The sequence below is a fragment of the Podarcis raffonei genome, chromosome 2, assembly GCF_027172205.1.
Source record: "Podarcis raffonei isolate rPodRaf1 chromosome 2, rPodRaf1.pri, whole genome shotgun sequence".
Taxonomy (NCBI): domain Eukaryota; kingdom Metazoa; phylum Chordata; class Lepidosauria; order Squamata; family Lacertidae; genus Podarcis; species Podarcis raffonei.
In genome coordinates this window covers 58,862,702-58,890,063 of record NC_070603.1, presented here as the reverse complement: position 1 = coordinate 58,890,063, position 27,362 = coordinate 58,862,702, and the positions used below count along the sequence as shown (strand labels likewise).

The following is a 27,362-nucleotide window of genomic DNA, read 5'->3' as shown; positions in this document are numbered from 1 at the left end:
ATCAGGATCTATCTACTAGTACATTGTAGGATGATTTGTAGTAAAATGGCATTTCTAATGCCCCTAAATAGGATATCCCCTCAAATACATTGAAATCTCTCTTTTGTAGTACCTTGGATATAGATTTATACTTGCATATGGAGATTATTCAAGTGTATGGTTCATTGAGAGCAATAGTTAATTGAGGCTACCTCTTAATCACCACTTTGCTTCTGGCTCTGGCCTCTGAGCCACAATTTTGCACCTAGTTCTGGTTGATGGATCTTGGGGTTCTAGTTGCAACAGTCAAAAGTAGATCCTGCAAACCTTAGGTCTACCCATGACTGGTGTAGGAAATCAGTGCCTGGGGTTACACAAACCACTGCTTGAACCTTGGAAATCTGATAGGGCAGAACAAATGGGTTCAGTATAACCTTTGCCAAGAGTCAAGAGTTCTTCAGATGGTATTGTGAAATGCCAACAATGGCTTGATAGTGTGTGGCAGATGATTCAATTAGTTCAGAAAAGATGGTGGAATAATGAAGACTGAAGCACAACAGCCCTAGGACTGGACACATTTCCTTTCTCAAGAAAAATGCTTTTGGTTTATGCAAAAGCATTTTTCTCCCCCTTTGAAACACTGTACAACACAGCTTCCATATGCAATCCCTTGGTCTCGGTATATCATTCAGAGTCCTCAGTCCAACGTGGAGTTAGGAACATTTAAGCCTTGATTTCAAAGGCTTTATGGGTGCCCACCTCTGTGCTGGGCTGTGTCCAGAGCCTTTGGCTACCTCCTCAGTGGGGTGAAAGAGCAGATCACATTAAACAAACTGCTTGCCTGCAAAGTATACTTGCCAAAAAAAAAAAGTGAATCCGTTTAGTCTGTCTTTAAATAGGCACCTCCGGCCCAGGCAACGTCAGGCTATCACTTTTCATCTTGACACAGCACCAAAATCAACCTTCAGCTCTAGAGCAGGACATTTACGACTACAGACTGTGGTTGTATATCAAAGTTGGTAAAAATAGATATTCCACCCAACATTTCTTTAAGGATTAAATAAACTTCAAATTCCATTTTTATGGCTTCCATTTTGGACGCGTTTGGATTCCTCATTGAAGTTTGGTTCTTTTCCAGTCGTGTCATTCATCCCCCAACCTTCCCCAAATCCTTATGGAAGGAGATGAGTGCACAAAAGTTTATTTCATAACTTTCCTCCACCAACAGCTGTTGCTGCTGTCACTGCTGGACAAGCTGTGCTTCAGGCAGTTATTGACTTTACTGAAATATTTCCATCCTTTTTGGGGGGGAGGGGAGGAATTTCCTGCATGAAATCTGAAAACACCTTAATGCGCTTAAAATCCTCCTGAGCTCTTTCAACGCACTGATTTTCACAGATTAACAGTGGGCTTCAGAATTACATGTAACATCTTTTAAGTGCAGAAAGCCCCAGGATCTTTGATATCGATACCAAAGTTGACTTGAAAAGACGCAGGAAAGAAAAAAGAAATGGCAAAATGCAGAGGCAGGGATGTTATTGGCCAAAGCCTGCTCAAATGCTAGTCAGTTGCTTTTGCAGTACATCATGTGCAAGAGCAGCCTTGAATTAATTTAAATAGGGCCTTTTCCATTTGGGCTTCAGCGTTTAATAAGAAGCTAATAAGGATGCTAGGAGATGGGATATTTGGGTTTGGAACTGTTCTCTGCCATAATTCTTTTGCAGAATCTTGAACAGTTACTTACTTAAGAGTTGTATTCTATCATAAAGTCTTAAGCTGGGTTATCACAGCACCAAGCCATAAACATCTGATCTACAAGATATCCCATGAAAAAGGAAAGACAAAAGCGTATTCAACACCATTAACTTCTCAGCACCAGCCACTCACTTAGGTATGTTGTGCCAATATGTCCCAACAATAACAATACTTCTCAAAATCATGGGGTGTCTCACAGTCAGCCTCATCCATGAGGAGTCACAGGATGCCCAAGGAAAAAGCCAGATTCCCAGTGGAAATTTGTGCCCTTGTGGCAGCACACTTGTTGTGGCAATTACTTCCCTGAAGCTGCATGTACAGGCAGCCTGGACCGCATTATGGTTTCTATAAGAATGCATTCCTGGGGGTGGTCAAATGTGCAATACATGGAGAACAATTTCAGAGTTTCAAGTGACCCTATATAACAGGTACATCCAACTTCCAAGAGACTGCGATCTACTGATCTACTCCCACTATTGAAAAAATGAGGATGAGCCAAAGCTGTTGAGCTTTTGGGGGGGGCATCGGGGTCCCGGGATTGACCAGGGACACCCCGCAATCGACCTGTTGGACATCCCTGCTATATAATGTATCACTGAAAGAAACTCTGAAAGCAGGGAGATAGAATGCAGTTCTGTCCAGTTTGGATTTATGAAAATCTTTGAAAACAGAATTTGGTGAGACGGGGGGACATTTATCACTTATGTTCAAACACACTTGACTTTAACTTACCATAGTTGTCCTGTGACTTTGCAAAGCCATCAGAATAGGAAAGATCAGGAGGGTGGAAAGCATAGCAACAGCCTGGGATTTATTATCCCCCAACAGCATTCCATATAATGCAACCTGCAGTAGGCTTTTGGCAGCCAAAATCCACTCGAATTATCTGGAGTAACAGCACAATTCTAATCATGTCTAGTAACAAGCAAGTCCTACTGAATTCAATTCGGCTTAACCCAGGCAAGCAGGTTTTGGATTGCCACCTCAGGGAAATTCATACCCAAGGTAGATTTTCAGGTGCACATAAACACTCTCATTAACCACTAACTCCTTTGAACCATTTCATGCTCGCAATCCGATTTCTGCTGGTGCAGTGGTTAAAGCTGGGACTGATCCTATTCCAACAGCAGCACAGCTAAGTTAATGCTGTTTCTGCCTTCTAGCTCAGAACCCAAGTGAGTCAAAGAAGAAATGAGACTCTCTCGGGCATATCAAACAGCCCTAAATCAGAAAGCAGTTTGTTGATACCATAACAGCTATTGGACGATGCCACATGGTGACACTGGGCCTGACTCCTAACTCCCTCACAGGAAAAGTTAACCCCATAAAGCTACCCTATACAACTGGGATCATGTAAAGATTCCTCATTGAATCATAGGAGGCAGAACATGGCACTCTCTGAGGGGGGAAAACCAACTGAAGGTATCTCACAAGCAGAAGAACATCAAGCTTACCTAACCACTGGTTCAGGGATTGTTTCTGTATTTGCTGGCACCTGAACACCTTTCTCCCACTCTTGCCTCCAGGGATCAGCAAGGATGTAGTACTCATCTGGGCTCAGTTGGTAAGAATCTGGGATTTTCATAGCTGTTATCAGATCGGTACGAAAAACCTGGAGAAGAAGATGAGAGTGGGACAGTGAGAGGCAGGACACATCCTTGGCACTCTACTTGGCCTTTGGGAGTAGAAATTCATGTCTACCACTTGGCTGTACCATGTATATATGGGGGAAACCTCTTCAGGCCTTAGATAATTAAGGGAAGTTATTAGATACACAAAAGCAAATGTGGCTAATAAGTTAGCTCCTATATACATGCTGAGCTCTTACATCAGTACTGAATATTGTCAAAAGGAACCACTGTCAAGGAAACTTGGAACCAATTATTTGCAAGTTACTCTGAAGGAAGAGTTGGAAGTGCAAAACAAATAATTTTTGAAGGGAATGTCTCTGTATCCCAGGAGGACTTATGGGTACTTGCTTCACTAAGAATCCATTTGTCAGCACAGTCTCACTCATGGAGATAACTACTGGAATTAGTACTGCAGGGTAGCTTCACTGAACCCTACTTTCTGTTTGTTTTCTTGTCTCTGTAGTTTCTTGAAATTTCCCAGCAATTCACTCTAACCCACAAAGATTGACTGATTGAAACTGTTTTCTCTGATGAGTCATCTCCTTTAGCATATACATGCTGTGAACTGTTCCAGGGAATTTTTTTTTAAAAAAGTCAAATAATAGCAGAGTTACTCCTCAAAAGATGCATACGCTTAGCTTGGACGCATCAAGGATTTTGACTTCTTGCTAACAGTAGTAGTAGTAGTAACACTGGTGGTGCTAGTAGCAGCTGAAATATTGTAAATATGTATCATTATATTTTGTCACATAATTATTGTTATCACATTATTTTCCGATCTTCAACCCCAGGCACCCCAAGTTCATTCATTTATATTTCCACACAAAAATTCTAAAAGGGGGTACCCAATTGTTATTATCACTAAATGTCAAGAATAGTCTTCCTCCAGCCCAGTATGAAGACTTTATCTCAAAAAAACCCTCCAACATCCATTATTAGAATAATAATCCATAGTTACTTGTTGTAGATTCATTAACATATACCCAGCTCCATGTCTTTCTCAAGTGCCTTCATTTGCCTGCAATACGTCTTGAACTGCAATAATGCCTCTTGCTTGCACAGAACCCTGTGGCCTTTACACAGCTGGAATAGAGTCACTGTACGGAGGTGTGCTGCTTCTTTTGCTCTTCCCACTTTTGCCTCTGGCACTACCTACTGCTGCAGTGCAACCCAGAAGGTTGCCTAGGAGTGAATGTGCCCCACCCTGTGCTCTCTAGGGAGTTCAGAGAGATGTTTTAACCTCATAAGGACCTTATTAAGAAGTCTGTGTTGATAGACAGTGACTTCCTCAGGGCCACCCAGAGGGCTTCTTGGCCAAGTGTGTCCCAGCCAGACTAATGCACAGCGACACACTTCTACAGTATAACAAAATGCTCTAAAATGGACACACAAGAGCGCAACTGAGCCAACAGTTGGGCCTATCCAATCCGCTCCCAATAACGGAAGAAGCTTGACAAGAAAGAAAGGCAAAGAGGGGAATATAGGTTCTGATATTACTGAAGAACGAGGAATGTCCTAATTAAGGCTGCTACACTGCTCATCAAATGGGTCTCCATGGGGGGGAGGAAAAATATTCAGCTGAATGTCACCCAATCCTTTCCTCCTTGACACAAGGGAACAAAAAGCAGCAGTGAGATGCCAGAGGAAGAAATCTAAAAAGCTGGTGCCCATGTCCTCTATGGTGAGGTAGACAGCATTTCCGGTTCAAACGAATGGCACTGAGTCTGTGTCACTTACTGACAACTCTCATCCATTATTTTGGACACCTCTCAGGATACAGCATGAACTGGTCCAAACCAGAAGTTGTATCCCTTGATGGTGTCCTGCCCCACAGTTTTTACAAGGCTTGGAATTTCGGTTTGTGTCCCGCTAAACTAGCATATCTGGGAATTCTAGTTCCCAGAGACAGCGGCAACATGGTCAACTGCAAACTTATGCATACAATCAAGGAAATACAGCGTGACTAGGAATGGTGGAAAAGTTTACCCCAGAGTCTGTGGGGCAAGGTTCCTGTGATAAAAATGAACATGCCACCCAGACTGATCTCTGTCCTGAGGGGATTATCCATATTGCCTTGGTCCTGGGAAAATCCCCAATATTCTTTGATGCTCACGCTATGTTCAGTTATCCTGTGGGTCCTGACAGAGGAGCAAAGTAATTAGACTTTGCGTGTCCTGTTGCTGGTCCAAAGAGTAGTGGAAAGAGCATATATCTCTCCACTCCTACCACACCCACAATCGCTCAGAGGGCTCATCTACTCTGGCACCATATGGGGGGAAAGCTACCTTCAGTAGGTGGCACAATAGACACTTGGACATTTGGGAGTTGTACTGGAAACTGTTTGAAGGAAGCACACGCCCATCAGGTTCTGCCAGGACCTATTCTCCTCCCGCTTTTCTTCCTCCCATCACCCACTGCTTCCTTCTTTTAGTTTTGTTCTGGTTGTATTTACTTTAACTGCATAATACTGCACTGCAAATTGCTATGCTCCGTTGCTGATCTTTCTCTTTATTTTCATTGCCTTTATTCCTTGACTGTATCAAGGAAAATAAAAATAAACAGAACTCTGAGCATGATTTGAAATTGGCATGTATCAAATGAAAAGTTACCCCACCTTACTTCTGTGTAAATCAGAGGATGAATAGGTGATCCAAGTTTCATATGGCACTCCACATTAATATGGAAGCCGCCGGTTGCTTGAGCAAAAGTCCAAACGCTGTCCTTTTTCCAGACAATGGGTGAACTTAGTACAGCGGCCTCAGAAACATTTAATTTAAAACTAATTTAGCAACTGAAATGACTCAGGTTTTCCACTGTGCTAGCCTTTCCTAGGGCATGTTGATGTTTTCTTTCTTGTAATTGAATGCTTGGTCCAGATAAATGCAGCAGTGCAACTGCAGTCAGCTGATTCTCATACATGTTACTCTTTTATATATTATTGCAGGCAGAGCAGCAAAAAAATAAATAAATAAAACCACCCTCCCACACCTGGTTCTTTAGAAAGCATTCTTTTCAAATCAGAGCCCAATTCAGCAACCATCAAGATGCTGGATTGTTAAACATAAGGATTAAAACACAGCAGCAACCCCACAAAACTAAAGGTTGCATTGCCTTGTTATCAGAAGTAAGCATGACTACTAGCATGCTTCTTGACTCTCCACTGGGTTTATGCCAAAAGCAAACTGGAAAAGGACCAAGCTAATTGTAGCAATGTTAAGAAAAATGCCATTAATTAGTTTACAGCAGCCAAAGACCCCAACCATATAATCTACTAATGATCAGAAACACAAAAACTGACCAGTTTAACGCTCATGGCACAATTGTTGTACAGCCTACAAAAGGCTAGCAGAAAGTCATATCAGTTCTTGCTAGATGTCTTTCAGCTGAGAAGATTGTGTTTCACCCACATGTTAAGTAGAGTGTGGCACTTGAATGTTGGCACAGAACCAGGCAAATCTTTCTAGCCTGGGTAACTCAGGTCACCTTTTACTTTTTTAGACTATGCCTTGAGGAAGTTCATGAGAGATCATATACCACTTATAATAATTAGGATGGTTCTTACAAGCTGGTGAGGACTCAGCTTGTATTTTTATTTATGAATACTACAAATCCATGGCACTCTAGTACATTACTAGTAAATACAGAGTAATCCCTCTGAAAGAAAGTGTCCCAGGTTTACATAAATACTCTGAGTAGAATTCAATGTCATGCTGTTACAAGTGTCCCGCCTGTACAAGCATATCAGCCTGCCTGCCAAGACATCCCACTCTTCCCCTCCCCTGCTGTTCTGGAGGTTCAAGGGGCACATGGGGGGGGGGAAGGTGAATCCCACCCTCTGTCTTTAAATTAAGGAGGTGCAGATGGTTGCTAGAAGTGGTGGAAGCTTCTTCGCTTTCTGACTTCTCCCATCTTAACTTTTCTGCATGACCTGATTGAGACAGAAGTGTGTACAAGCACCAGTGGAAATTTTGAAAGCCCACATTTTAGCATAGGGAATCCATAACATCTGCACCAGGTGTACTTGTGAACCAATACAGGTAATAATAAATAATAATAATAATAATAATATTTTATTATTTATACCCCACCCATCTGGCTGGGCCTCCCCAGCCACTCTGGGCGGCTTCCATAAAAACCAAAAATACAGTAAAATATCACACGTTAAAAACTTCCCTGAACAGGGCTGCCTTAAGATATCTTCTGAATGTCAGGTAGTTGTTTATCGCTTTGACATCTGCTGGAAGGGCGTTCCACAGGGCGGGCGCCACTACCGAGAAGGCCCTCTGCCTGGTTCCCTGTAGCTTTGCTTCTCGCAATGAGGGAACCGCCAGAAGGCCCTCAGCGCTGGACCTCAGCGTCCGGGCAGAATGATGGGGGTGGAGACGCTCCTTCAGGTATACTGGACCGAGGCCATTTAGGGCTTTAAAGGTCAGCACCAACACTTTGAATTGTGCTCGGAAACGTAAGTATACATACCACCCAATTTATTCAAACTTTATACTGTACACTGTTTTCAAGCTAGAAGGTTCACAGGGAACTAGATGTATGTGTGTACTGTGGTGGTAAGCATGCGCATGGAGTCTACCTCCACCATGAGTAGGGGATTTCCTGGCTGGTATTTGTATGAATCAACACTGTATCTGTTGAGCTAATGAAAGCTCTTTGTCTCTTCTCCCAGAAGTGAGGCCTCTCAGCAAGTTGGAAAGAATTTTCCTAGTTTCGAGTAATAATACCTAGGAACATTCTGCAGCTGCTGAACACAATGGAAGTGCTCTTACCTGTCTACAAGCTTAAACATTTTTTTTCTTTTACAGCAAACCTTGTTTTGAAGAAAGACCACTTCACACATTGCCTTTCTGTAGGTGACTCATGCAACTACACTTGTCACAAAGCTGTGATGTTCTGCAGCTCTTTGTTGACTGCAGATTTTATCTTCGCTTCTGAAATGGCCCAGACTGATAGGACTCCTGTTTGCCACAAAATATACCTCCCTGAAATCAGATCACCATCTTGACTTAAGATATAATATTAGTACTTATTAGTCACTTTTCTTTTACAATAACTCAAAAGTAATTCAAAGCGGCTTACAAAATATACATGTATTTTACTGTTTCGTTTTCTCTTAGAAGAATGGGGGGGTTATCATCTTGGGGGGGGTAGAAAGGGGAAAGGTTATTCAGAGAAAGCGTGGGAATAGTAAACAAAATGGTAGCCATTGTCTTTCTTGACAATGTCTGCAGCCAAACCCAACCAGATTCTCAGTGACACATGAAACTGCAACACCAATATCTATGCTGAGTCTTGCTCTGATGAGAATATTTCATCCCCCATCTTCTTCCTATTTTCCTTCTATAGATTCCCCTAATGTACACTGTGAGGGTAAAAGAAATAACATCCTAACAGCAACAAGAACAACAATTCCATCATGGCAAATAATGCTTTTCTGTCAAAAATTAGCCTTTGATTTAACTACAGCCACCCCGCTTCTCAGGAAATAAAGGGTCATTTGTAAATGAAAATGGATAATTTTGCCTTCCTTCTCCTATATGTTATTATCTGAAATGATAATCTACAAAACTGGCAATAATACTCAAATACCACCAGCTCTAATCAGTCTCTCTCTAGCGAATTCTCTGATCTTACATGAGGACAGAGATGGATCAGGTGTTTTCTTCAGATGCCTTTTAATTTGTTTTGAGTGCTTATTCTCGACAAGCTAACTACTGCTCAGCGTGAACAGTAATAAATGATTCAAAGGCAGTTTTATACTTTCAACACAGAGCTAAAACGCTCCAGAAGTTACTTTGGAAACCAAATCTTTATAGGAAGGGGGAACATTTAACCCCAACAGAGATCTAATATTTAGGTCAGTTAGTTTAAGCCTTGAAGCTGCAGCTGATAACCCAATTAAAGCTAAAGTACAAAAACATAAGCAACCTTTTCTTCTAAAGTCAGGGCCCCCTCTTTCCACACCAGCAGCTCTTTCTGTCCTCCACATTTGTTTGGAGAACATTTCCAACCCCATCTAAACAGAGCAAAGCTGGACTGCCCAGACGCAGTCGGGATGCATCTTCCAATAAAAACATAATTAACAGCCTACTCTTTTATAAGTCTGGGCTTGAGAAAGGTCAGCTTCCTTGAAGTCTCTATCTGCCAACATAACATAATTGTTAAAAAATGCCGCAGTAGCATTTGATTGCGCTGCTGGGTGTGAAAAAAAAAATTAAAATGAGATTAAGATAAATGCTAATTAAACACAAGGCAGGATTTGCAAAAGATGTCAGAATCCTTGCAGTTTTGCATATCTAGTTATCAGGCAATAAGACAGCTAATAAAAAAGGAAAAGGCAGCCCAATGCTAATCTAGGACTTTTTTTCTAAAACATAATGAACACTGTTGCCCTTTTAGAAATACATTCCATGTGTTTGCTGTTCTCTGTCACTATATCAGGCTAGAGGTGGTTTTAAGTTACTGAGTATTGCCAAGTGACTATCTCCTAAAGGGACAGAGCAAACAAGATAAAGCAAAGCCTCCACCAGATGCCTAGTCTGCTAAGCGCTGCATATCTATTAGGATTGGTGACCATGACAATCTGCCTGCCCATATATTGGATGTGGTTTAATGACAGCATTTTATGCCTATTTTAAACCTTGCTCTTTTTCTCTCCATCTCTGAAAAGCCTCCTTTAAACGCTTCAGGATTTTAAAGACCTAAAACAAAGAAACAAAAAACAGCATCGATATTGAAACTGAAGGATGGCGAGAGGACCAGGGCTGCTTGAAGGAGACTACAAAGTATCTGACAATAACCAATGCCGCCCCCCCCAAAAAAAAACCAAGGAGAGGAAACAGATTTGCTAAAGAGATTGGGAATGTTGTCTTTGCTGTGTTGAATTTCAATGGGCAGCATGACATGAAGAAAAATGGAGGTTGTTGTTATTTATTAAATTTGTATACCATCCTTCATCTGAACATCCCAGGGTGGTTCACAATGGAAGAGTTGACTTCAGGGCAAAAGCACCAGAAATTCCCACTGTCCAAGAAACAAGCTGCTATTCAATGTTAAAAAGTAGCTTGCCTCTTCTGCAGTGGGAACTTGCACATTGAAAACAGGAGGCAAAGAGCTGGCCCTCTCGGTTCATTGTGGACATGTCTGGATTCCAGCCATAGTGACAACTGAGAGAGGCAGGGGTGGAAATGCAGACTGGAGACTCCTCAACATAAAGGGAGAAAAAGAAAACATCTGAAGACAAACATACAGAGTGAGAAGAGGAGGGAAATAAAGGCTAAGTTCTCTAGAACTCCCATGGGGAATGAAAGAACCAAACAGAATTGACCAAATAAAAGGCAGTTGGAGAGACAAGAAGAGTTTTGGAAGAAGTCAGCCTGAAGAAGAGAAGAATCAGAGGGTGACGTGACTGATAGCGTCTGGAAGAAGTAGAGAGACCAAGAAGAAAGAAGACACAGGAGAAACTCTTAGCTTTGTCCAGAAAATAGGCATTTTGAAACCTTGGCAAGAGCAGCTTCTTCGGTAAGTGACACAGGCAAAAACAACTGTGGAACAGGGCAGGGATTTATCGCAGCAGGTTTAGCCAACAGCGTCAGTTTAAAAAGTTAACACTGGAAGCTCCCCATCAGTGCAAAACTGGTACAGAAAACAAGCAGCAAGCAGCAATGCTTGAGCAAAGCAATGTGACACGGTCTGGTCTACCTTTTTGTCTGCAACAGCAGCCAATCAGATACCCCGAGGGAGACTTGGAAGCAAAGCCCACTCACCGCCCCCCGGGTGAAAGTTCCCAGCATCCAATAATCAATAGATGGATGCCTCTGGCCATGGAGGTTCCATTTATAGCTATCATGCCTAAGAGGAACTGACAAACTTATCCTCTATGAATCTGTTTATTCCCATTTTTAAAGCATGCTAACTGAGAATCACATGCTACAACTTAAACAATAGGAAGGAATGACATTTCAAGTATCCTATGGTTTAAGTTGTAGTGATACTTCAGCTCTGCCTCCCCCTGCGTCCAAGCAAGGGATTGCCTGCAGGAATCTGGAATGGCTTTTGCTTTGCTTAAATGTGTTGTTCCCTTGAGCTCTGCATCCTGCGCAAGTACGCTCTTGCTCTCTGCTCTCATGTTACATGGGACACTTTCAAACTTCACACTAAACCATGAGCTCGTGAGCATTTTGGTTTATTAAACAAAGATCTGATTGTTCAAACATGGTCAGTGTTACCTGCCTGTCAGAGAATATTACAGGCACTCTAGCCATGGTCCTGAAACCATCCCAGATAGTCCTGCTGATGCAAAGCTTGAGTTCCTAGCTCTGCCAAGCATCCCAGATAGCTTCAACTCTTCACTTGCCTAACCAACCCTAACCCTTTTCTACCTACCATTGATAAAACACAGAATTTGCACCCAGTGTATTAAACTCAACATAAAACAGTGTATTCTCATGTGGATAGTTTAGGGCTTCATGTCAGGCTAAGTTATAGGTGTCTATGAACAGGGATATTAGTAAATCTGGGTATGCAACGGCTGGGACCTTTTTATCAATATATTCTGGTGAAATGGAAGTACTGGAGCACAAGAGAGAAAACAACAAAGAATCCTGTGGTACCTTAAAGACAAAGATTTTTTATGGAATACAGTCCACATTATCAGATGCATGAAGTGTTGTCCTGAGTTACAGGTACCTATCTATCTGTACGCTTGGTTGGAGGCTGCTGGTGGTTAGGAATTGTAAACAGCAAGGTCAGAGGGAAATTGTTTCCCCCCCCTCATTTCGGTTTTTGCTGCAAGAAACTAACACAGCTAACCCCTCTGGAAATTGTTACAAGAGAGAAACACTGTCTTGTTCTAAGATGTGGTAGAAGGAAATTGGAAATGGAAGTCAGAAATCCATACAACCAGTACTGTGCTTTCACTTGCAGACGTGACTGGAGAGGTGTGCACTACAAAAATGAAAATTTCTCAACAGAACTAAATGGCAGGCTGTTGGGCACTATATAATGCATTAGCGCTTGGGGGCTGATACTGTTTGCAGAGTCCATGCAAAAAAGAAAGAAAGAAAGAAAGAAAGAAAGAAAGAAAGAAAGAAAGAAAGAAAGACACAGATGGGAATCTTCAATGGCGTGAATCACCCAAATAGTTTTAATAGGGCATCAGGAGATAAAAGCTAACTCCATCTAATCTGGCTGTCTATCTGCTTATATTGTCCCATCCAAGCAGCGTCTGAACTCCCACCCAATGAACCCCTACAAAGGGGAAGATCTCATTCACAGACCAAATGTCAGCAGAGTTAAGCGTGCCTCCGTAATCTGTTATTGTTGCAGTAAAGTGCTTTTCCTCCTCGCCCTCCCCACCATCTGGAGGCCTTTTCGGCAGAGGGTGGGCTAACGGAAGGTCATGAATGAAGAGCAGTTCGCTTAATTGACAGTCAGCTACCTGACAGTTTGCTGCTTTCATTGCAGTCCCCCTCCCTCTTCACTCACTCACTCACTCACGCTCTCCCTCCCCACCCCCAACTTCTATGCCGCAGGCACACAGGCAGTGAAGATCAAGCATTAAAGATCAAGCATTAAAAATCAATCACTTTGGGGTTCTTTTGTAGCAGCAGGTGGACACACCTTCTCCTTGACATGTGCCTGGATGAGAAAGGAATCTTGTTTTGCAAGCAAGCTCCTTACCATAAAAATGAAATGTGGTGGTTGGTTGGTTTGAGTTTTAGTTTGTTTGTTTGTTTGATTGACTGATTTCCAGCAGCTACCTGGCTCCACTTATTTAGTTCATTCTATGTCACCAGGACGGCTTTAATGGGTGTCATGGCTTCTCTGCATTTGAACACATGTTCTTACCTGCTGCAGCCTCTGGCAGCATCATCTTTGCTGAGAAGCTTACATATACTGAGCTGTTTGTGAGGCTTTGGCTACCTGGTGAGCCAGGACTGAATGGAAAACACGCAACAGTCGCAGGGTATCAAAGCTCAAGAGAGCTTGTAGAATCCAGAATGGATGTTTGGGACAAATATCTTACCTGAACATCCACACAGCTTTTCCCTTCACTAACTTACCCTTTCCCAGCATCCCCTACTCCCAAGCTGTCTCTTCTGGCTTTTCATATCAGGACCGAGACAGCAGATTAGTTCTAATATTATGCCAAATGACTGCATCTATTTCCTTGAAAATGGAAAGGCATGCACAGCCTTGATTTGTAATATTGCTACCTCACTTGTTTAGTGCCCCCCTCTGAAGAGATAAGCTTCCCACATTCAAAGACAAGGAAGTGTGCCACCACTCTAGTGATGATGATACTTCTTCTGATGTGGAGCTGGAAATGCACAAAATTATGAATGTTCAAACTAGGGGCCTTTAGAAGTGATGGAATGCTGCAGAAAAGGCCTAAAAGAAACCACAGAAGTGGTCTGGAAAGCTACCAACAGCTATATACTCAGACTGTAATCTGAACATTTCCCCCCTTTTGTTTCAAATTATCTAGGATTAGCGTTTGGGAAAAGACTCAATCATTCCACTCAATGCCGAATTATTTATAGAAGCTAAATAAAGAATAAATTGAGCAATGGTGAACTGAAGACCTGGTGGTGGAGGGAAAGTTGCATACTAGAAAACGAGCAATTTTCTCTCAATAGGACTGTTTATTATTTTCTTCCTTCTGCAGAAATTGACAAATTATCTTTAAAGTTCTGCTGCTTAGCAACACCAGTTCCACTGATCTGCTTGGAAGATGTTAATTGCTTCTCCAAACAATGAGAAACGTTTAAAGGGATACACCTCTAATTTAACAGAATGATAAACTGGTCAGGAATATGATAGGTTAATCAGCTTTATGGCTCTAGTTTATTTGGCCTTTCCGTAGCCACTGGGCAAAAGACAATCAGGACACGCCCAAGCAGAAATTAGTTGCACAGGCGGGCCTTCTCTATGTAACAAATTTCTGGAGAAGAAAGCAGAGTATGGAAGTTATGGAAGATGGAAGGCAATAGCATTTGAAGCCATGACTGCTTCTGCCATGTATTTGGGCAAAGAGATCAGCTTCAGATGTTGGCACCATGAGGGGAAAGGATAGAACAGAAGAGGGCAGGAATTAAGTGTCTGAATAGTGCCACGAACACCTTTGGAAATTTTGCCCCAACGAGAGTTGGGCTGCATTATTTTGGCTTTGCTTGAGGCAGTCCTGGCACTTATTTTTTTCAGAAGCTTTACTCTCTACCACCAGGGATATGAGCAGTTCTTCTTTGCACAGAGTCCAGTCCAACAACTAAGGCAAAAGTGGACTGTACTCAGCTGAAGTACATTTTTAAAATTGCTACTGTGCCTATTGAGCATTTTCCTGTACTGTGCTATATAGAATCGGGCGATAACCAGCTCTGGAAAGCAGCTTGTCAAGATGTTTGTGTTATTATTTTTCAGAAATGAGCTCTATTTTGACCTTGAATAAGTGTCAACTAAAGGACTGGCTCTTCTAGATAGAATCCAGAAGGAACCTACAATTAATTAGAAACACCAATTTTCCCCCTTGGTATCCACTCTTGAGAACAGAGCATTTCAGAGCTCATTATCTGACCGAACTCTCACCAGTTTCCTTAAGAAATGCCTTTGCTGAGCTGCATTTCCAAGCGACACCCACTGCAGTATTGGATGGCCGCTATAACATACTCAGACAGACTTTGTATTTGTGGTCAACCTCAGGTAAAATACATCACTCATTATCTGTTAGACTGCCCCTCATATAGAGATCCAAGAGATCACTTTCTGAAACCCTTGTTCACACAAGCAAGCAGGCACACCCCAGCAGAAAGGATTTGGTTTCTTCTGAAGGAAAATAATAGCTTCATAACACAGAGAGTGGCCATCTATGCACTGGCTGCAAAAGCATCAGGAAAATCACTATAAATTGTTGTGGTGATTCGGAGGTTTAATCTGAAATCAAGCTGGATTTCAGTTTGCTGGTGTCTCTGGAAACTTCTCTCTTACATCATGGGTGTTGGCAAGCTGGATTTTTAAAAGGCAAAATAACATAATTTTAGCTGTCAGAGATTCACAAAGCCTTAGTTATACTATGGATTTTTATATTATGGATGTATGTTCTGTATTGTTTTATTAATACTATTGCCTAATAAAAGTTTGTCATGGCTTTTGGCTAGAAAATTAAACATGAACTGGAAACATGTCAACTAAACCATATGGTTCCTTTGCTAATAGAGAATGAGAATGAACAACAGGTACGGATGAGGGATGTAGTTAGAGGACACACAGCACAGCACCCTCCCATTCTGGAAACAAAATTTTGGTTCTGAGGGGATTCCATTGGATATAACCCTTTGACCTTAAGTTCTACTGAAAGGATCTGGACTTAAGTTAGTCCATGTGTTTTATCCACTGGTTTCAATGGGACTTTGGCACCACCAACTTTAATTGGATTAGGGCTATTGTACTGACTGATGGGTGAATTGCCAACTGGTTGCTCTAATAAAGCCTATGGTGTACCAGGGGAGCCAACTTGGGCCCCAGGTTATGGGTGCCCAGTGCATGATGTCATACCCACCCACCCCCAGCCTTGGAATCTGACTTCCGGTACCACCGGAAGTCAGGTTCTGAAACCTCAGAAGGCCTTAGAAAGCATCTCTGAGGCCTCAGAGATGCTGTCCAAGGCCTTGCACAATCTCAGAAGTTGTGTGGGGGCCCTGTGGTGTGGGTGCAGAGCACCCACAACAAAATTTTGGTGGGTGCTCAGGCACCCAGAGCACCCCATACTTGGCGCCCCTGTGGTGCCATTCATCAGCTCTGTGTCATCCATTCGGAACTCTTCTTGCCTCACACAGTTTGTGAATGGAGAATTCATTCACCCAGAGAAAAGTTCCCGCTCCCAAAGAACCTACAGCAAACATCTATAACTTCCAAAGCCAGTAAGAAACCCTGCTGCAGGTGCTGGACTGGCAATCTGTCCTTCTGAGTTATTGGTTCTGCATCGGCTACTGCTTTAACATGATAAATACTGTCATTAAAAATCAGCTCAATGGAAATATATGTCATTTCCACTCTTCTGAGCTCCCGAGACTGGCAGAGGCTGAATCAAACCACCACAAGTGTGTTTCAACATGCTATTTGCAAAGGTTCTTATTTATTGCCTACTTAGGAAAGTGGGTTGGTATTCTTTTTAAACACTTCTGAAGAATTAAAAGCCTTGAATCAATAGGAAGCAATAGCCCCATATATTAGCCACAGCCATAACAAAAGATAACCCAACCAGCATGACTCTTTACTTCTCGGAGCTCAAACAACCAATCACAGGTTTCAGTTCAAGGCGGAGGAAATACTTTGATTGTGTGAACCTGAGATCACAAGAATAACCATAAACAAATATCATAAAGACTGCTGTCTAGCTTTTCATAAGCAGCTTATAGAGTTGGAAGCCATCCTACGGCTATACCTGCCCAAATATGAAGTGCTCTTTAAAAAAAAAGTTCAACTAGATGTTATATTATTTTTAAGAGACATAGAAAATGCAACCTAGAATATTAAAATCCAGTGAGGTTAGCCCCTAATGGACTGTGCTCTGGAATTACCAAGCAAGAGTAAGTCAACTGGGCACTAACTTCATGAATGGTTTGAAGGCTGGCAGAATCTAAAATTCCAGTTACAGATAGGTAGCCGTGTTCGTCTGCCATAGTCAAAACAAAAAAATTTTTTCCTTCCAGTAGCACCTTAAAGACCAACTAACTAACTTAGTTGGTCTTTAAGGTGCTACTGGAAGGAAAAAAATTTTTTGTTCAGAATCTAAAAGAAACTGTATAATCAATGCAGAACCAATCAGCCACTTCTCAAAGTATCATTATTTCTAGCCAATCCATGACACTGCCATATTCTGAAATGAGACTCTAAGCCCTGATCCAAAACACTCTTACTTGAAAGTTCTACTGAAACAGTGAGATTTACTTTCCAAGCAACTATGTTTAGGAGAAGTGATCATTTTCATTTTAGACATCTTAAGTAAACTGAAGGAAGTCTTGCTTAGATCCGTTTTTAATTAGCAGATCAGACAGTTTTGCATAAATTTGCTTAATTTGAATACTTTATCAGCTGTAGACTTTGCCCATAAAGGAACAATCTGACACTGATGCAGGCTGTGTAGTTCTCACACTGAGAAGGCTCATTAATGTGTTGGAACAATTGTTTATGCTCAGTTCATGCTATTGCATGAGTATTAAAATGAGCCTAAGGCTATGATTTGCAGAATCTTTAGCATAGAGTACGTATACTGAAGCCACTGAGATTACTCCAAAGTAACTGACCAAAGCATAACACTCCAATCTGAAACATCTGTTCTGACTAATCTGCCCTGAAGGCCAGTATAACACTCCTTCAGTATAAACATAACGTTATGGGTGGAATTCAATGTCAAGCTGAGGCGATCAGTCTGTCTGCACAAAATTTTCAGCTGGCCAGACAGAACAATTGCTCCTCCCCCTGCATGCTGTTCTGAGGGTTCTCCCAGTGTTCCCCAGAGCCAAATTCAGAAGGGGACTGTGGGGGGGACGGGACTCCATGGCACAAGTGGAATCCCTTATGCAGGATCTTTAGGTGAATCACACTCTATGGGTTTTTTTGTTCCATGGGTGTTGTGGTCAGTATATTCCATACTAAACCAAACAGTTTACAGGCAAGGACCAATTCACACACATTTAGAATGTGCACAACTGTGCACGCAAGCATCACGGCAACCCAGAGGTAACCAGGAAAGGGAGTGGAATGGGGTTTAATGGGGCAGAGCGGGCTTATGCATGCTCCATTGTCATGCACAATAACCCAGAACACGACCATGCACAAAGGATCAAGCTGCAACCAAGTGTGTTCACTGGCCCTAAAAAGGTAAAGGTAAAGGACCCCTGACAGTTAAGTACAGTCGCGGACGACTCTGGGTTTGTGGCGCTCATCTCGCTTTACTGGCCGAGGGAGCCGATGTTTGTCCACAGACAGTTTTTCCGGGTCATGTGGCTAGCATGACTAAGCCACTTCTGGCGAACCAGAGCAGGGCACAGAAACACCGTTTACCTTCCCGCTGATGCAGTACCTATTTATCTACTTGCACTTTGACGCGCTTTTGAACTGCTAGGTTGGCAGGAGCTGGGACCGAGCAACGGGAGCTCACCCCGACGCAGGGATTTGAACCACCAACCTTCCAATCAGAAAGCACTAGGCTCAGTGGTTTAGACCGCAGTGCCACCCGTGTCCCTGAAAATGATCTGCCTCTACTCACTGGCCCTACAGGACTACAATTTACAGTCCTCAAACTTTGAGTAGAGGCAGATCATTTTCAGGCGTACTTGCATTTATACTTTGGGGGAAACTACCATTCTGCAAGGCATTCCCTTATGGATGCATGTGGTGGAAAGGCAGATGGGTGCAAATGGAATCCATGAATTGATGTTACACATGAAGCACTGTAGCTCAGTAGCAGAGCATCTGCTCTGTATGAAGAAGTTTCCTGGTTCAATCCCCAGGATCTTCAAATAGGGCTCTGAAGATTCCCCCCAACCCCTACCACTGCTGTCTGGTTTCCAACTGACAGTCAGCTGACCAACAGGACCAAACAAGTAGGAACTCTTCAAGCAATAAAATTGCTTTAAATACAGGGAAGTCAAATCAATTAAGCAGTTTAAGCAAATTTGTGGCTAGCAGTCTACAGTAAGTACATGCCTACCACGAGAAGTGCCGATATGCTCTGCAAAGTGCTGAAACAAGCGGGACTTCACCACCATAAACAGACTTCCACTGGACCCTAATCTAGAGAAAGATAATTTTAGAAGCCATTTTCTTGCTGCACTGAAGACTCAACTTTATTACCCCAGTGACGCGTACAAACAAGAGAAACCTGAAGATGATAATGGTCAGCAGTTTTGTCAGACCCCTGTGCAACTGTTGAAATTCTCCATCTCCCATAATGTGCTGCTTTTCACTGGCTTGGCACAAAACCACTTCTGCTTCATATCTAACCACTTCACTTTTCTCTCTTCCCATCAGCCTCTTCACTTGCTTTCCTATTAATTTTTCTATATCCGTTTCAAGGCTGTTTTATTCACCTACAAAAGCTCTAGCCAATCTCACTAGAATTCAACTGGCACTTTAAACCCTCCACCAACAGCCAATGCTTTTAAAAGCAGCTGCAGATTGGCAAATCTGGTGCTGCTAGACACCTAGTTTGCTTTAAGCGTCCATGGAAAACACCAGAGTTCCTTCCTCTTTGGTTAAGTTTTCTGTGTTTGTGTGAAATCTGCTTCTGGCTGAGATCTAAAGCTTTTGATTCTGTTTTGGACTTTAAAACTAAAACAAATAATAAAACTGCTTTTAACTAGAAGATAAGGCCATTTTTCATAAACATGCTTAATTTGAATTGCAATGCTTTGTTTTGCTCAAAGTTCAGGACCTTTTTGGCAAGAAATGGGAATGTGAGTTCCAAGACCAGCATGGGCAGCTAGATAGGGACTTGGAGCCATGGGAATGAATTGGCTTTTATCTTAATGCTTTCACTTAAGCTTGGATGTGGGACTGGAACCTAGATTAGGCACTGAGGGCTACAATCCTACACGTCTTTATGTGGGATCAGGTCCCATAGAGCTCAACAGGACATACTTCTGAGTAGACTTTTATAGGATTGTGCTGTTCTCATTAGTGTGTGTTTGAGAACTGGCCCCATTGTGAATAATTGTTCTGAATCTTATGTATTAGAACGTGATTGATGTTTTCAACCCTTTTTCTGAAAGCAACAAGTATTGGCAATTTCAGAAGAGGTATACAAAAGGCTTATGCAGAATTTATTCCACATTCCAAGCCTCTGGACATCTTGGTCAAAACCACTGATGCACTTCTGTGAAAATATAAAAACCTTTTTTTGGTTGCAAGTTAGCCTTCACTCCTTCCCGATATAATTAGTTCTGTGGGTTAATAGTGAGTTGTGTAAAAGTATCTCCTTCCATCTGTTTTAAAACCTGTGTGTTTAAGTAAGCATTTCCTCGTTTTGCTATAGAGCAGTACTATGCAGATATAGTACTACCATTCATCTCTCCCTTTTGCTATCTAAGGCCCCTGGTCCGTGTTCCTGGTCAATTTATTCTGCTTTATTTTCCAAAGTCTACTAAATCCTTTCCATAAGACGGCAACCAAAAATGGTGCTAAATATTCAAAAGGCAGGCAGAACATAATTGTAAATGAGGCATTATATATTCTTTACTATTGGTTCTTAGTATGCCATTTGCCCTTTGAATGGCTACATTAAGTTGATAGTTTCAGTGGACAATTTCTGGCAGCTCCCAGCTAATATGGATCCCAAACACAGCAAGGTCAGATCTAAATGCTGTTCAGAGGCCAGGAACCAGAAACTCAGGGAACAATGGGAAGGTGATGACAGAGGTCTTGCAGGATTGGAAAAGGGCAAAAGAGGTTGTCACACTTAAGATCACTTAACCACATACTGTACAGTCTTTGTTTTTAGTACAGTGGTACCTCTGGTTAAGAACTTAATTTGTTCTGGGGGTCTGTTCTTAACCTGAAACTGTTCTTAACCTGAGGTGCCACTTTAGCTAATGGGGCCTCCCGCCACACGATTTCTGTCTCCACTTGAAGCAAAGTTCTTAACTCGAGGTACTATTTCTGGGTTGGCGGAGTCTGTAACCTGAAGCGTCTGTAACCCAAGGTACCACTGTATCTGGCTAACCTGTGCTGTGGCAGCCAAAAGAAGGGTATTCCCCAATCCCTTGGTTGTACTTCTTTACATACATATTCCCTTGGTATATGTCACTAGCCAGCCCTTGAATAAGAGGAACAGACACAGGAGAACAGTGAAAAGCCTTGCAATTCATTCCATACTACAATTTCACTATGCTTTATCACCACTCAAATACATCTTCAGGCTGTCAAAAGGAATATATATAAATTGTCTTGCCAAAGGAGAGCCATTATGGCTCACGTTTGTAAACCACATTGCTAACGCATATGTAAGCAGAAGCCTATATTATGTTAGGACTCTATAGTCTCACCATCTCCACAGATACATGGCAGCTACCTTGACTGTTTGGACCGGGCCTCAGGTTTGTTGCTGGGTGTCCTGATAATGCTGCATAATGACCTCAGTGTTGACAAAAGGCTTGGTGTGTTTTTTTCCTCTGCAAAGAAGCTCGTTTTTCCAGTTGCACTGCAAATGCATATAGCTAATCCCTTGTCACACAGCCTTTCATAATAAGCACCACTCTTGATTTAGCTAATGACTATGTTGCACTAATGCCTTTGATTCCTTATCTTTCCTGCCTATGCTTCTATCTAGAGGAAACAAGAAGGGCATCTCAGCTCAAAGATGGAACTAGAACACGGCCTCAAGAGGGACAGCCCTAGGGTCGTTCATCTTGGATCTCACGCCTTCCAGAATCCAGGGCTGCTTTTTAGTGTGCCAGAGACGGCATCTTAGCTCATTTGGAGAGTCAATGTGGCAGAGTGGCTAAAAGACTGAGCTATGAATCAGCAGGTCCCAGAGTATTACATCTGCCGTTAATGTCTAGCTTTAGGCAAGTCATTGGTTGCTTCACAGCCTCAATGCCCACATCTACTACACGGGGCTGATAATACACACCCACCTTGCAGGGGTGTTGTAAGAGTTTCATTGTAATGGCTTGGATCACAACAGAGTTCACAATCATGGGGCTTTCATGCCTCAGTTTTCCTCTGATGTCCCCTGAAAATATTCTCCTGGGGACTGTGAAACCTTTGGGGATGATTTGGGACGGGGGTGCGCAGTCAAAAACTGCCATCTCCCTGGTGTGAATGGAGGAGCAACTTGGGATCCAAGTCACTGTATGTGGAGTGCTTGAAAGTGCTGTCTAATTCTAAGTACTTTTTTAAAAAAATTCTAAAATTTAGAAATAAATATTTAATAATGCTTACACTACAGTGAAGATTCACCAGTGCTATGACAGGGAATGTTTTTTAGATCCCACAAGGCCATTTTATTCAAGCCTGTCTATATGCTTTTGATTCCTTTCTCAGTAACCGCACATACAGGTGTAGCCACAATAAATAAATGTGTTAAAAGCACCCGTTATATCTTCTTTCCTGTTCACCATGAACAGCCAGTTCTTCCCACATGGCAACAAAATTCATGTTTTCAGTCTACAGCAATGTGTGTTCTCAGTCTGTGCAAAGGCGTAATTCCTGAAACGTGGTATCTTGGAAAGGAATGGTATTTGCTAGGGCAATGGAGAATGACACCTCAGGCAACCAAAGAGAACAGTTTTCCAACCCTGAGTTGTCATTTGAAAGGGCCAGGCTGTTTCTCCTTCAACTTGTGATGAGTGATTCACCTCATCTCCGAGGAATCTGATTCTTCTGTTGGGTACTGTGTGTCACACACTTCCTGGGGGCCTAGAGAAATATGTATAACTAACCTTTCTTGTCAAATGAGCTGTTCTTCACCACAAGTACCAGACAGCGAAACTAAAAAATGTAACTGATGTATAGAATTTGATCTTCGTTCTCTGCTGAGTTGTAGTTTGCTGTTTTGCTTCTTTTATTCTGTGCATTTAATTTTATTGTGCATTGCCTTAAGCAAAGTTTTCAGTGGAAACACAGCCAATGAACGTTAGAATAAACAAAATACATTCGTTCCTGCACTATGTGGAGTCTTCATCCCAAACGCCACTAGTGCAGCACTGCATCTTTAGCTGTAGTTAAAATTGGCACCACCCAAATGCACACACAAACTGCTTCTTGTTGGGAGATGCAGGATAACACTAAACTGTGGTCTACTGAGAATACTCGTCATCCAGTCAAATTTAGCTATTGTCTTAAAATAGCTAAAGAAACTGGAAGCCATATGGAAGTCTGTTGGAGCATTTCCCACTGTGTCAGGCTCATTCACACATTAGACTGATCCATGAGTGCTGCAAGGATGGTAACATTCCATCATCTACAAACGATATGCTCAAGGCTAGGTTTTAGTGAGCTCTATGGAAAGCCATTTACTGGACCGTCCCCAAGTCTTTCTGTGGATGGTCATATACCACAACTCTGGATGCCTTCTGCTTGGTCACAGCTTACCCAACAGCTCCACACCAGTGTGCAAAATTAAAATATATACATATGTAAGCGTATCAAGGAGTAAACCTGTAATTAAGGTTTTACCACGTCAAGACAAAAAGTGGAACCAGAATACAAATGACAGTGAATGAATGTCTGCAGAGGCTTTCATTTGTCTTGGACTCAAGTTTGGGATGAACTAGGGGTTTACCTGGATCAAAAGTGCAATGAAAGCCAAAAGATAGTAGGTATTGCAGGACCAAGGACAGCAACTAGACAGACAGCTCTAGCAAAGCTCAACTGGGAACTGTCATATAGCTGTAATTCCTCGGACCAGATCTAGCCCCAGCTACAGCTGTTAGCTGGAGAGGTGTTATGAGAAGCAGAGTTCTGGCCCTGCACTAAAATGGTGCTGGATGTGCTTTCTGCATCTTCAGATGGGAGTTCACTAGAATTGTTTATGTATTTCTAAGGAGAGAGATATGGGCTTTCTTCTAGTGTCTCTGATCCCTGCTGGTGTGTCAAGTGCCGCCCTTAACTTCAGGTTTGAGCTCATTACTTTTTGTATTTAAACCTACACACACACTCCGCCAAACACGGAGGCTGAATAGAAAGATGAAATGCAACTTACCTCTGAGGGTTTCTTCTCCTTCTGTCTTGACCAACCGGATTTTGTATTTGGAATTTTGGAGCATCTTGAAGCTGATGTTGTCTGACCTTCAAACAAAAACAAAATTCATTAAGATAACAACAGCAAGACTTCCATGAAGAAAAGTCTAATCACCATCTAACTGGTGTCTAACAAGAAATTTACAGATCATTTGTTGAAGATTCTTCAGGACCTATGGACAGTAATCTGAACACCAACTGTGTTGCTGAGGAGAATAATTCAATGCACCAGAACTTCTGAGAAAGCGACTGGGTGAAACTTAGCAGAGGTATATAAACTGGTTCTACGTGAGGCCAGCAGCTTTGTTTTGCTCCTGTTGCCTCTTGTTTGAATTATCTCTTTGCTAGATGCATTATTTGATTGGAAATATAGGTTTCTCCTAAATCAGCCTTTCTCAACCTGTGGGTCCCCAGATGTTGGTGAACTACAACTGCCATCACCCCTAGCTAGCAAGGTCAGAGCTCAAGGATGATGGGAGTTGTAGTAAAACATCTGGGGACCCACAGGTTGAGAACCACTGTCCTAAATGATGCTCTTGAATATCCTGTGTAGCTATTGTACTTCAAATGCTTCTAATTTGGACACGCATCTGGGTCTTAAGAAAATACAAATCCAGGTGAAGCATCAAGTGTTGCTTCAGTTATGGGCTAGTAGCTTTAAGCCTAACAAGAGTGGACAAACCTTAGTGGAAATCTAATAACAAAGCTGAGGTTTTTAATTAGCTCTAACTCTTTGTTGGGTGATTCCTTCCTGCTTTCCCCCCTGTGCTAATCATCTCAGTCACTGTGAGCCAACCTATGCAGACCTAAAGTAAAGGATTCAACACACCTAAGCAGATTGCTCCATTGTTGCAAGCATTTCCCAGGTTCAAGCCCCACAGGCGTCTCCAGGTAGGGCTGGGAGACAGCCCTGCATGAAATCCTGGAGAGCCACTGCCAGTCAATGTAGACAATACTGAGTTAGATGGATCAATATAGATAAACTCAGTTTAAGGCAGCTTCCTATGGCCCTGGGAGGAGTCTCTTGCTAGAGCAACTCCCTCAGGTGCTTTACCAAGTGACAAGAATGGCAGCTTTTAGACATGGTGAGGTCTACAATGAAGCAGCCCGGCAAGAGCCCTTGTAGCAACTCAAGTGTCATCAACAAGCCTTAATTTTATTGGTCATTGAAGTGTACTTCACATGAGGTGCTGAGTACTCACACAAGCAGTCACGGAATGAGTGGATTTTACAGGTTGCAGACATTCAAGGATTACAAACTGTTGTTAATTGTGTTAAGTCTCTTCTAATCCAATTTAAGATGCCAGCCAGGGTATTTGATAAAACCATCCATTGTTATGTGGTTCTGCTATTTAGAGGAAGGCCACAGAAACTTGCTCTTTTAGCTGTTGCTTTAAATAGTTTATGCAGAAGCTCTGTTCTGATCCTCTCTCAAGTGCTAGAGATCACACCTTTACCATTTTTTTAAAGGCTCTCCATGCAGAGAGTCTGCAAAAAAAAAAAAAAAGAGGGGGGAAAAGCTGCTGTTGCCATTGCAGTAAAAGTCCCCGCAGGCTAAAAAGGTCCTTGTTGCTTGACTTGTTCCAATTAAATCATAACATAGAACCTTATGCTGCCATTTATCTCTTTTGGCTTTCTCGGTTCAGAATAAACTTGCTTTATTCTGTGGGTCAGGAGGGCAAACTTTCCCTCCCACGTGTCAACTCCTCCTTGAGTCTGACACTTATAAATCTGAATGGGTAGACAAACTCTTTGCCAGCATGCCGGCATGTGTAATGATGCACATACACTACCTCAAGGGGTAAAAGGCTATGGAAGTAGTTCTATATAGGCCATGCTGAGGCCTACCCGTGCATACGATTCTGAAAACATCTGTGTGGGGAAATCTAACCCAAAACCAAATGCAAGCCAATTTTTGTACTGTATTGTTACTCTTACATGAGTTAAAGAACACTGCAGATCACAGTCCTGTACTTGCATATAGCTTTTGGACGCTCTATTCAAAGAGGTGGTTGGTTATTCTTTTACGAAAGACACTTGCGTATAAAGATGTGTATAGACATAATGAAAGATTTGTAATAATATGCTGTTCTCATTTTGCATTTGAATGTATCAAGTCCTGGATGTGTACACCCCTGTATTAAAAAGTTAAACGTGGAAGAAATGTTAAACTCCACCTAGAAGTTTGGGTCAGCAAGGGAAAATCCACAGGAAGTGTCTGATCCCAAGAGTGGAATCATCCAGCCTCACATGGCTAACTCAAGAGGCAAAGCACAACACATGAAGCTGATTCTTACTGAGTTAGAACATCTAGACCAGTATTGTCCACTCAGTTAGCAGTGTCTTGTTTAAATCAGCCTTTACCAACCTGGTAGCCTCCAGAGGCTCTGGACTACACCTCCCATCGTCCCTGACCATTTGCAATACTGACTGAGTGGGAGTTGGGAGTCTAACAACAGCTGCAAAGCACCAGTGGGGAAGGCTGCACTCAATTCCCTTCTACTGGAGATCCTTTAACAAGAGATGCCAGCCATTCAACCTTCTGCCTGCCTGGCACATGCTCTATCCCTGAACTATCACCCCTTCCTCTCAGCACCAGGCTGTACCAGTGGATGAATCCAACTCCTTTACAAAAGTAACCCTGCCAAGCTGCTGCCCAATGGTTTAGTCTTATCCTTTTAATTAACCCTAAAAAATAAACCTCTAAAAAAACTTTTCAGGAGAGCTTCAGGGCTCTTGAGGGGTTAAAACATTGTTAATCAGAGTATTAAACTGCACCACCTTATCTCAGTTGGACTTTGGTATTTATGCAGTAGGTGATGTTTTAACTGTTGACAAATGCTCTCCTGCAGAGTAACTGTAAACACAGCCATGACCTTCCTTTTCCAGGAAGTGACAGTAGCTGCACATTGTCACACGGTTTTAAATGCCACATCTTGTAGCTTGTTTAAAGGTAACTGAGCATGGGAAGTTACGGAGAAGAGTCCATAATATTTGCACACTAAAGTAAATTGTGTTCATGTTGCACATCCCAAACTAATTCCTACACTATGCCCAGTTTAACCACCTACAGTTTGTTTTTATGCCAACAAACATTCTGCCCTTGAAGTGCTAAGAGCCTAAACTACACAATTTACTGATGGAAAACTGAGCCAGAACAGTTCCCATACAGTACTCAAAATTATGCTTGGAAACAGAACACTTTATTGAACATGGAAGAAGTCGTATGTCAAAATGTGTTGACTA

At 42.2% G+C, this 27,362-nt stretch overlaps 1 protein-coding gene across 1 annotated transcript in view; it reads right to left on the bottom strand.

Moving 5' to 3' along the window:
• Positions 1–27,362, bottom strand: part of JADE2 (jade family PHD finger 2) — a 143,584-nt gene that overhangs the window by 97,364 nt on the left and 18,858 nt on the right. The window contains exons 3-4 of the mRNA XM_053376823.1: positions 24,079–24,164; positions 3,189–3,346 (exon numbers count right to left, since the gene is read on the bottom strand). Coding sequence (XP_053232798.1) covers positions 3,189–3,346; positions 24,079–24,164 — 244 coding nt within the window. The remainder of the gene's footprint in view (positions 1–3,188; positions 3,347–24,078; positions 24,165–27,362) is intronic.